At 37.9% G+C, this 12435-nt stretch overlaps 1 protein-coding gene across 1 annotated transcript in view; it reads left to right on the top strand.

The window, feature by feature from the left end:
* Positions 1-496: 496 nt before the first annotated feature.
* Positions 497-12435, top strand: part of LOC145768479 (porphobilinogen deaminase-like) — a 32134-nt gene continuing 20195 nt past the window's right edge. Inside the window, exons 1-2 of the mRNA XM_082579976.1 lie at positions 497-591; positions 9220-9292. Coding sequence (XP_082436102.1) covers positions 547-591; positions 9220-9292 — 118 coding nt within the window. The 5' untranslated portion in view covers positions 497-546. The remainder of the gene's footprint in view (positions 592-9219; positions 9293-12435) is intronic.

Raw genomic sequence — 12435 nt, 5'->3', positions numbered from 1 at the left:
ATGACCGATAAATGACCGAAAAAAAAACCTAGCCCTAAACACCTTGTAGTTTGTACCTCCATTTCGTACTCAGGTTGCACCCGCGACGAATGCAACCTATTTCGTACCCTGGAAAGATCAAAGAGACACTGAAAAACTGGACTGTCATGCATTCTAAGCTATATTACTGACTGAACTAATCAACCATTACTAAATCAACCATGTTTGATGGGTGTGCGCCTGTGCGGCGCACATACCCTTTTTTGTTTTTTTTTATATACGCCACTGCAATATCCCTGGAATGGGGTGATTTACCGATTAGTTGGACCCTATTGTGCAACATCTTCATGGCATTCAATTTAAACACAGTTTTTGATTTCGCCATTTACTTGACAAACCTCCTAAGAAACTTGAGTTGCTAAGCGATCTGTTCCCGACGGCCCTCCTAATGTACAGTGCTTTACTTTCGATATCAAACGACTGTTATTATTGTGATGCTTTAACTTTTTACTTTTCAGTCTTCATATGTCGTATAGATTACCTTAAATAGTGAAACTTTCTAAAACAATGGACAAGAAAACAATTGTGCGGGTTGGAACTAGAAAAAGTGAAGTATGCCATATTATTATTATTATAATAATACTGTTTTTTAACTGTGTATGATCTTAGTTGTTAAGAAATGGTTATATCTACAGCACCCACGGTACACGACATCTGGGCGAGCCCAACTGGGCGAAACCCATTTGGGCTAGAGTCTAGACCATGTGGGCGATGGTAAAAGTAGGCGACAGTAGCGAAAGTTTAGCCGTTTGGAATGGTAGGGTGACCTATATAATTTATCTAGTTGCTTAAGAGAAATCCCTCCGAAAAGAAACAAACAAATGGTCAATAAGTGGTTGACATCAGTTATTAACGCTCCCTAACTGTTATCGCAACTTGTCAGTTGCAAAACCGATGCTGCTGATAAAGCGGCAGGCAGCAGAATCATCCGGCAACCACTGCAAAGTTCTGATTCTGTGTGACTTCAAGACACTGTGTTCTGTAAACTGCTGATGCATCTATGCCGCTTCTAGATCATTCGGATTAAAAAATATAAGTTGACGTTCAGTTGCAGCTTGTTCTACTAACCACACGCAAATCTGTAGCTATTACTGCAGTATATGAATGATTTTGTTTTAAGTTTTTAAGTTAAAATTATGACTTATGCCTCTTAAGAAGTCCCACATGGTCTGTGGTGGATCCTGTCCATTGCTGATAAATCGGTCAATGAGGCACATAATGCGGTATGGCCAACGAAAACAGAGGTAATGTAGAAAAGTGCCGCTCACACTCACTGTTTGTTTTAAAATCGCAAAGGTTTTTTTTTGCAATGTTAAGTTACTTATCTGTTTGCACTCCCGTCACTTGTAGATTGTCATCTACGCCAAATCGGCATACCTACGCTTTTTTTATCAATGCTAGAACTTTTTCTACTAAAAATCCCAAAAAGGTTCATCCGAAACAGCAGGAGTTAATCCACGGAAAAAACAATTTTGGACTGTCTGTGCAGTGACGTCCTGCCATGCGGCGCAGATAACATTTATAGCATCTAGAACACTATAATTGCGAATGCTATGTTGGTGGCTGTAGTGTTTTCATCAGCATCTATGGTGAGCGAAAGTTTTTGCAACATATTCCGTTGATGGAATATGTTGTTACGATGGTTGTTCAAGAGCATTTCCTGTGCCCGTTTGTAACACATCAAATTTTGTTGCAACAACTCTCTGCGGTGTTTTCCTCTCTAACTCTTTGATTACAATTACTCTTTCAGCTACAGCTAGATCTTTACGTTTTACAGATTTGCTTGACATGTTGACTTAACAAAGCAGATCACCAAATGATTTTTCAAAAGTTGTTTAGATTTATCATTGCAATACTAACTGCATTTTTCCTGTTGCTTGTACCAAAAAATGTTTCCACAGAATGCACCATCAGCATTGGTATTGCGACTGACAAATTTTGATAATGGTTAGGGAGCGTTCATAACTGACGTCAACCAGCTTTTGGCCATTTGTTTGTCTATTTTCTGAGGTGTTTCTCTTAAGCTTCACAATAAATCTTGACATCACAAAGCAACTAGATAAATTGTAGGTCACCACTGTTCCGAACGGCTAAACTTTCGCTACCATTGCCTACACGGTCTGTCACCCACATGGTTTCGCCCAGTTAAGCTCGCCCAGTTAAGCTCGCCCAGTTAAGCTCGCCCAGATGTCGTGTACTGACCACCATTAGGGTGTTGCAAATTTTACAACCTATGTTGGAAGTATGATTGTAAGGTGGGAAATCTTCCAAAACCACACCAAAAAATTTTTTTTTTTAAATATTGATATTTAGGGGTCCCACACTTACCCCGAAAAGTTCATTTTTGGTCGCAAATAGCAACATTTTTAAATTGTTGTGAAATCTACATTATAAATGATAGATATGTCATGTTACATATCATTTTTGTCAGAATTGAATGTAGAATGAGCTGCAATAAACAAAAATGAGATTTATAGGATTTTGAAAATTTTTAGACAAGTGATTAAAAGTAGATTTTTTTCTTATTTGGCAGAATAGGTTAGAGGCATTCCATTAATACAACAAATTAAAAAAAAAGTCCAATATTTCATAAAATACTTGGTTTAGACCAAAAACAATGCCATTTTTGGATTCTGCATCCTCAAAAATGGTGAAATAGACACTTCAACCATCTTTCTACCTTGAGTATAGCGTCTAAATCAAAAATTAGTTATGCGGATGAAGAGCACCACCTAGTGACGGCCCAAGTCTCTAACACGGCAACCGCTTACCTGATTTTGAAAAATAAATTTTTGATGGACTTGGGCTACAACATAATATTTAAACCATCTTATTGTACAACCTAGTGGTTGCATTGATTTGTTGTATTATAATGGAATGCCTCGTAAACAACATAAAATAAAAGGCCACTTAGACATAAAAAACAACTTTTGAGTGATTGTTAGCATGCAAGCCCTACATGCAACCACTCTTGGCCTCATATTAAAAGGTCAAGTAACACATCATATTAACCAGAATTTTGGCCACAATCTATTTGGAAATAAGCAAACTTTTTAGCACTAGAAAATTAGAAATGAAGTAAAAACTAACCATGGTAAAAGTTGTAAAAATTGTAGCTTACACAAACGAAATTTACGATCCAATGCAAAGCGAGTCCTAAGAAAGGTGTTAAAAACAAGTTTTATCAAGTGTCTCCAGTCTTCACAGTATTAATGACTTGCTTCTGACGTCATAGTGAGAACATAATATGCTCTAACTTTATTGTCTGTTGCTTTCATCTCAGCATCTGTCATATTATCGTCGCTGTTTTTGACCTTTCTGTTCTGAATGCATCTGGTCAAATTTCCTATCAACCTTTCAGTTGCCATTTGATTGTTTTTGAAAGACATACAGTCGCCTGGTGAACCAACTGAAAGGCAAGGAGAGCACTGACTGGTAATGTCAAAGAATGCAGACAGTGGACGATTGGTTGAAAGTAGTTTTTCTGTATCAACCGATGCTGTCGCAATGTTTTTAACAGCTTCTGGAGTCATCACTTTACTTTTCGAAAAGCATGATAACGCAACAGTTTTAGGTGACAGCCATGCCACTGCATGCTTTGTAAAACAATTTTTAGTATGTTTTACAATGTCGGTTGATGAAGCTCGCAGCAAATCTCGATTCAGCAAAGTTAAAGCTGGTCCCACTACTGCACTCGGCCTGACATATATGGATAAAAACATGGGGGCATATACATCCAATATGAATTGACAGATACATTCAATGGCATTTAGTTGTGATTTTGTGATGTCAAAGGGTTTAAAGATCAGCATCCTTAGATATCCGTTTGCTTTGTTAACCACCTTGCTTGATGAAGTTGCTCTTGCTTTCTGAATAAGTACTTCGTTAGACATGATGGGACATTCATAAAACTATAGCATGATAGTGCCAATAAACATGCTTGATCATCTCTCAGTCTCATAACTTTGCTACTTTTGTGTTGCATACCAGCTATCAAAACTTCAAGACATTCTTGTATAACATGTTGTGCTTTCGCAGTTGGTTTAATCAATGGTTTCTGGATTTTGGAAGGGGTTAGGTAGTCTTTTGTAATCGTAGGAATCAAATTGTAAACACTGTCTTTCTCTAACTTGTCAGGAGCCTTAGTATTTCCATCATAAAAAGTTACAACTTTGTCTAAATACAGTTCAATCACATGGTACATACATTCAAGAACTATCACATCATGACCATACTCTTTGTTTATATGCAAAGCCAATCTTGGACAAATACCTTTCTTTGTTCCAGTATTTAAAGAAGTTGTGTCTGACATGATGCAAATGACAGTTTTCATAACATCTGGATTCTGGATGTATAATATCATAGAGTGCATTAAACAATTCTCTCCAGTGACATTTGTACTCTTCTTGAACGTTTTAAGAGCAACAAAAAAGGACCCATCAAAAAAGTTTGAAAGCACAGCTAATCTTTCTCTTCGAAATATTTTCTTACCATCAAAACAAAGTTGATGTAAAATATTATTCCGTAGTTAAATGTCTCTTTTGCTTAAAAGGCTCTTGCCCACTTGAACAGTTTTTCGATCAAATGTTGTATGGTGGCTTGTTGCATCACAATTTATAGAAGACTCAATATTACTCGCAGCACAATTGAGTAGGGCTTGTGATAGTCTGTATGAAGAAAGCTTTTTGCAATTAATGACACAGGCTTCTTTGTTGACAAGTCCCTTTGATCTTGAATTTGTTCCATAATCTTCATCATTTACAGACTGTGACAAACTGATTTCAGCATCTGATTCATCTGTGGCACTAACACTGCTAGCATTTGAGGTTACTTCATCATTGTCAGTAAGACTAACAGCTGATGTTGTAGGTTCATTTTGAGTGGTTTCTAGTCTTGGACGTTTGTTGTAACGTCTAGCGTTGTATGATGTTGTGACCGTATCAATTGATCCAATCACCATTTTTCTCTCAGTCCTTTGGTCTAGCAAGAATGACAGCTCTTTTGAAGGAATTCGTTTTTCATTGGGCCAGGAGCATTGCATTTTCCCATGATACCTGACTGGACTAGATAATGTACTGGGACTGGAAACCATTGTTAAATCACATTTGCAGGAAGAAATGTCAAATAATTTATCCATTCTAAGTCGAAAATCTTCGAGCTTGTTAAGATACGAGGGAGACTGAAGCCTTTCTTTGGGTTGAGACTGTATTGCTCTCAACCTACTCAGCAGTTCATTGACCATCTGATTCACACGTTTTTCAGTTACATATGGCAGTGAAGACTTTTTCCACAAACTAGTTACAGCAGGCACAATTTCCGAAACCGTTTCGTTAGTCGATGGCACAGCATTGTTTGCAGACTTTTGCATTTGGTTTTGTCGAGCTTGATAAAATCCACGAATCACATCACCATTGGTTGGCAACAAATTGCCTGGAATCTGGGATGGATATCCAACACATTCATGTATGTTACTAGAACTTCGAGTAGGCCTAACTAGTTTCGACATGTTCACAAATAAATCTGAAATAACATAATTTGCTCAGGCTCAACTGTGCCCTAGCTATTCACTTTCCTTTAGGAATTGATAACTGTAGTTTGCTAAGGCTCAACTGTGCCCTAGTTATTCACTTTCCTTTAGGAATTGATAACTGTGATCTTTTAACTATAATGCTTGACTGCTGGTTGCTCATCTAACAAACTTTGAATAGCCGACGTTCAATGTCATTGTTGTTGCATATTTAACCTAAAATTGTGCCATGTGTAAAAAAAAATTTTTAAACGTTTGAAAGTGAATGTTATTTTTACATCAGTTTATTCCTCATAAAATTCTGATTGCAGCAATATGTTGCATACCCTATTTAATCCAAAAAATACGTATTTAACTAAAATATTCAGATTTCACTAATCGCGAGCCCCCCCAAAGTTTCAGGATGAGCGTGGGACCCCTAAAATTTATTATTTTTTTGAAAAATTTTTTCTACCTTATATTTTGGCCATTTCCCACCTCCCATTTATATTTCCAAAGTTAAAGTCAAAACTTTTTTAAAAAATGCAACACCCTAACCACCATACACATAACTGGTCTATTTAAAAATGTTTATTTTACCACCCTCTTATTGCGCATGTCACTCACACATAGGGACAGTGGACTCACACAGCTCATGAACAGCTTTACAGTCTTACACCTTGCAGTCTAGACAAGAAAAAGTGTGTAAAGTTGTCACGCAATGTGCTTTCAAGTTAAATAAAAACAATGTACAATTGTACATACATTAAAAACTGTTATTAAAATTGTTATAAACGTTTAGCGTTTCACTTTGAAGTCAAATCTATTATTGAAGACTGTGTAAGCTTAGTGCAAGTGTGTACTGTGTAAGCTCACTAAAAGTAATGTTGTTCGTCTATTGAAACATTTAGTAAAGAGAGAAGAATGTGAATAAAAAGTATATGTTAGTCAGAGCTCACTGTAATTAAAAAGGTTGAGAATCATTAGGCTATCTCAAGTATTTATATCGGGTCCACGTTTTTAGGCGCTGACAGTTAGGCGCTGGTCTAATAGGCGCGCACACTGTCGCGTCTGGATATTTAGGTGCGGAGCACTGTGGTGCCCGGTCATGTAAGTGCTATTCCTAGTGAAGTCTGTAGATTGTATCAGTTTGGCAGGGAAGGGCGTAGGGCAATGCTTTTCACACAAAATATTATATTGAACAGGAAAATACAGTATATTGTTTTGTTAATGCGTGTGCATTGTTGGTCATGGCTTCAGTGAGTGAAGTTGCTTAAACCGGCAATGCTTTTTCACACAAAATGTTATTTTTTTGAATGCTTTTTCCGAAACCGGCAATGCTTTTTCACACAAAATGTTATATTGAACAGAAAAATACGTTGTTTTGTTAATGCGTGTGCGTTGTTGGTCATGGCTTCAGTGAGTGAAGCTGTTTAAACCGGCAATGCTTTTTCACACAAAACGTTATATTATAATTTTAAGCAAAAAGTTTATGTAATTTAGTCTACAGTCTTTTTGATCGAGAAATTCCAAAGTAAGGGATTGCCTAGTCAGTTTTGACTGCCAATTCCAATGAGTGAAAGAAAAAAAATCCAGTGCGTCCCCATCTTTAAGAAGTCCTCATCTGATAACTGCACCGCCAAAATATTTTTTTTTTAATTAACCAAAAAAGGACAGGCAAAGACTATGGATCTGCCATCATTTACATTTTATTTGCTTGAAATAGGCTACCTTTTAACCTTGGACGTAGGGATACTTCCTTGGTCATCATGGCAAAAATCCCAAGGCGTGTGTACTGTGTATACGTCCGTGGTCGCGAATAGGGGTGTTCAATTTCGATTTTCGATTCGATTTCGATTCGATTTCGATTATGGTGATATTCGAAATTCGTTTTTCGTATCGGACATATTCGAAATTATAGCCACATTTTCGGCTGAACGCGGTTGAAAGTAACGTGAGTGGCGCGAAATCTGTCTTGTCGCATTTTGCAAGCAAAAAAAGACTACGACGCATGCGCATCGTCGATCACGTGACTATCACACGCTCTCGCGGATCCAACGGCCAGTCCTGCACCAGGGATGCCAGGTTGGCATTTTTAATGCCAAATTTCATAAATTTCTCTCAAGAATGAAGATAGCTAGGTTGTGCAATAGCAGAAAGTGTAGGCTGAGCTTTGTCGCAGTTTTATCCATTTTTACCGAATCATTGGGCGCCTAAGCCGTGGGAGCAGGGCCGTAGCCATACCGCAGAGCAAGGGGGCAACTTTTTTTAGGGGGGCCGAAAAATTTTATATGGGTAAAATCATTATTATTGTAGCTGTTGCCCGAGAATGTTGAGATTTTGCCAAGGAGAGGCAAAATTTTTTTCAGGGGGCGAGGCCCCCCCTGCCCCCCGGCTGGCCACTGTGAGGGGGCAACTTTTTATGCTGTATTGATACATAAAACAATAGATGAACTAGCGATCGGCAGCAGGAAAACACTTTTTGAATGCAATCCGCAACAGCTTCGCGATAAATAATCACTAGACCGATTTGCGAATTGCGGTGCTACAATCCAACATCAGACAACAAAATCTGTCATTTGTACATTGATATAATGTTTGCAGACGTTGAATCAATGTAATAATGACTGATTTTGCTGCCTGGGACATAGCAAAAATCTACCATTTTGTGTCGATTCAATGTAATCAGATGTTAAATGCACCCAAAAACAACATAATTTGCTACGTAGACGGAGCGTGCGTTTAGCTTTATGCGCTTGCAAACATACTCGATGTCGCTTTCGAGACGAAACCTCTGCACTCTGCAGTGAAATGTCGCGGCAGTGAATCGCTTGAAGGCAGTGAAAATGAACTTGAAGTGTTTGGGATCCCAGCGACCTCGGCTCCAGCGGAGCGATCGTTTTCAAAAGCTGGCCTGACCGTCACGAAGCTGAGATCCCGACTGACGGGTGACCATGTCGTTCAGCTTGTGTTCATAAACACCAACATGGGCCTGGAGCTGTAGACGTTATTTTGTGTTATTTTTTCGCAAATTTTCATGGCTTTTGTTCGCGTTTTCTAGCAAATTTTCATGTCGTTTCTTTCAATAAAATCACATTTTGCAGTTTGGTGAATAGTTGTCATATTCGAAATCGAAATTCGGAAATCGAAAATAAATTGAATTTCGATTTTCGAATATTCAAATAATCGAAATTGAACACCCCTAGTCGCGAATGAGTTAACTAAAAATGAACTCAATAATGTTCGGAAGCTTGAATAATTTATTGATAAAGCTTTCACCAACGCAAACTTGGACTAACAACAAATAAAACAATAATAAAACAACAATATATTTTTTCTGTTCAATATAACATTTTGTGTGAAGAGCATTGCCGGTTTAAGCAGCTTCACTCACGGAAGCCATGATATAATTTTCTGGCAAGCTGCCAAGCTGATACAATCTACAGGCTTTACTAGGAATACCACTTAAATGACCGGATGCCACAGTGCTTCGCACCTAAATATCCAGACGCCACAGTGTGCGCGCCTATTAGACCAGCGCCTAACTGTCAGCGCTTAAAGGACTTGCTCCTTTTATTTCAAAGCACTGCATTTTGTTATTATAAATAAATGTAATAACAACCTGAAACATGGAATATGTACAGTACACAGCACATACAGTATCTTTCTTGCAGCTGGCTATGACTCAAACCATGTGGGTTGTCAATGAACTAAAATCACTGAATAAAGGACTCAACATTGAAGTTGGTAAGTAACTAAAAATATTGAGTTAAAATTCTGATTGGGCATAACTTAGAAAATTTATGATCATTTCTTGCAGAGCATTTTATAAATCTTCACAATTATTTTTATTTGCTATATATCAAGCCTGCATTATTCTCCTGGTGCATTTCTTTAGATGTGTGCATGGTAGCCTTATCACCACCAGTAATATTGTTGGTAAAAGCATGTTCAGTTGTCCACTAATCATATCAAATTATGCTCTTTTGTGCGTTACACATAAATAGCAAGTAAAAACCAGGGCTGTGGTGTCAGAGGGATTTTGGCGTGTCCACTGTCCGGAGTAGGAATCGTTATAAAAAGACCGACCCCAGGGGCCCACCGGGCCCAGGTGGATACAAAACAATAAACAATAAAATTTTTGTTTGCAATATTTTATAAAACCTTGTTTCTTGTTCTTCGTTTTGCATTCTAAACCTTCACCAGAAAATAGAAGTGTGTGTTCTTGTCAGTTTTTGTAAAAGTCACTGTTTTAATTTCAATCACAAGTTAAGTGAATTAAAATTTTTAAAACTAAAGCAGTACATATTTTTAAACAAACCTGGCAACACTTAAGTCGGAGTTGGCCGGTTATAAACCAGTCGGAGTTGTGTAATTTGTGCCTGATTCCCTGATTCCTGATAATGCAATTGATTGTTTTTTATTGAGTTATTTCATTATAATTTTAAGAGTGCAAATACAGGGTTCTTCAATATCCATTATCTTTTTATATTTTACCAGTATGAAAAATAATAAACAACAAAATTTTTATTATGGAAATTGGCTAAAGGGTTTTCGAGATGCAGTCCTTTGAAATAATCACCGCTAGGTGGCGATTTTATACTCAATGTCACATTATTAAGTGTAGAAATGTGTATCCCCCTATTTTCGGGGTTAAGGAATTCAAATCTGAGGTCTAAAAATGCATTTAAACCAGGGGTTCCCAACCTGTGGTACGCGTACCACTAGTGGGACGCAAGCCTTAAAGCAGCCGGCGGCCATGGCCGCTAAGTAGTGCTTGAATGACCGCCGGTGCTACCTTCTCAGTCGGCCAAGTTTGGCCGCCGGTTTCTTCTAGCCAATTATTTAATTTTGCAATAGAATGAGCGTGGATTAACTGTCGAAAATATGTAATATTAAAGAGTGACGCAGAATTAGGTCAGCGCGTAATAATCACCACTGCTGTATTGTGCGGGAACATTTGCTATTGTAGGCTATAGGCTATGAAATATATCCAGCTGCGATCACCAGCTGTCTTCGCGCATTCGCAAATGCGGTAGCGCATTAGGCCAATGAGCGACGCGCTTACATCCATTGTACGCGAATGCGCCAGTAATAGCGTTAATTGCCGTGACGCGAAACCACAAGTCGCAAGTTTGCGATTTTTTGCATAATTATAGAGCAGTACTAGACGAACATAATTTAACAAAAGCAAGACGAATTTTCCGCTTCTTAAATGATCTAGATTATAGAATAAAGTTTTTAAAAAACCTTGTGCGTTTGCCTGTTTGACTAAGTCTTGTTTGTAATTCCCGACGTTTATTTTAACAAAGCGTTAATCTGAAGTGCTAATTTACATCAGTTGGCAATACTGTCATTTTTATGTCGATGCAATGTTGTCGGACATTGAATCGATGTTAAAAAGGATGACTAGGTTAGTAAACATCCGAGGGGAAAACACGTCTCTTCATAGTTGAGAAATGTTCCCGCTATGGGTTAGTGACTTCACACCCTTGGTGACATCATAATGGTATAAATGGTCAGATTTTATGAAAGGCGGTATTCGGTAATGCAGTTGAAAAAATTTAGTGTTGTTAGATGGTTCCGCAATACCCGAAATACAATCCCGATAAAGCAGTTATTGCGTAGTACAACGATTCCATTGCAGTACTTCGCCCAGACTTCAACAACGCTATGTGGTCATTTTAGCATTGTATTTTGGCCTCCAAGCGCGCAGATTTGGCCGCCGAGAAGGAGCTCCTGGTAGGCCACGATGGCTGTCGGAAAAAATACGAGATTTAAGGCCTGGATGCGCAAAGGTTTTTCAGGTGGTACGCGGGTAGTTTCCTTTTTTTCCACAAAAACCTGGATTCATTACTTTATATTTTGTTTATTTGGTTTTGTTTACAAAAATAATTTCCCGAAACCTATTCTTGTTGTTTTGTATCATTGCGATCTTCAAAATACAGGTCATGTCAATTGTCAACAAGGAGCACAGTTGCTTTGAAGAGCCGTACAACGCTGTGGGACAGTGGGTGTTAACTATGTCAAATGATTGCTCTTAGTGTAGATATCATCTACTGTTTTATAGCTTAAGCTACAAATAGCGTTGAATAATGCTAGTTGTAAGCTAAAAATAGCTCGAAATGAAATGTTCAACAACAGTTACAAGGAATGTACTCCAATAAATTTCTGGCTTAGTATGGCCTCTTAATATTCAACGTTAGTTTTCCATGCTGTTCCACAGCTACTGATTTTCCCTTCCACATGGAAATTGGAAATGCCTGAATGCGAGCAGGGGTTTTCAGTCATGATGAATATCAAAGTCAAAAAGTCGAAGCCGACTAGATGCGCCCGGAAATGACTTTCGTTGCTCTGTTAGCAAATTTACACCGCGCATCGACCCATTGGTGGACAGTAAACAAAAACTAAAATCTCATTAAATTTAGTTGTGGTGCTTTAGTGTTATTTTAGTATGCCAATATTATTCTCCTAAATAAAATATGACTTGATCAAATTAGTTGTTCTGCAAGAAGTGGTACGCTTGGTAGTACAGAGCGTCCAAGTGGTACGAGACCGCGAAAAGGTTGGGAACCCCTGATTTAAACCAACTCAAATGGGTCAAAATAGAATTTCTAAATCAATTTCCATACTTTGCACATGACAGAATTCTGCTGCCATTGATAATTGAAAAATTATAATGAAATGATCCTTATTATACGTTTGTGTAAATGTTGTGGCAATCTACCAAGTCAATTTGTTTGTTTTGATTAACGCCATATAACTAACAAAGTGAATACAATTTTCAAAACAATAGGCCTACATTGTTTAAAAGTGGGTTTTTAGTCTATGGTGCAATTAGAATGGTATTGAAAGACCACAAGTGGCCATCTGGTCAGCTACCATATCAT

Source organism: Aplidium turbinatum, chromosome 4, assembly GCF_918807975.1.
Source record: "Aplidium turbinatum chromosome 4, kaAplTurb1.1, whole genome shotgun sequence".
Lineage (NCBI taxonomy): Eukaryota > Metazoa > Chordata > Ascidiacea > Aplousobranchia > Polyclinidae > Aplidium > Aplidium turbinatum.
Note: the sequence above shows the minus strand (reverse complement) of the source record. Positions and strands in the feature narration are given on the sequence as shown.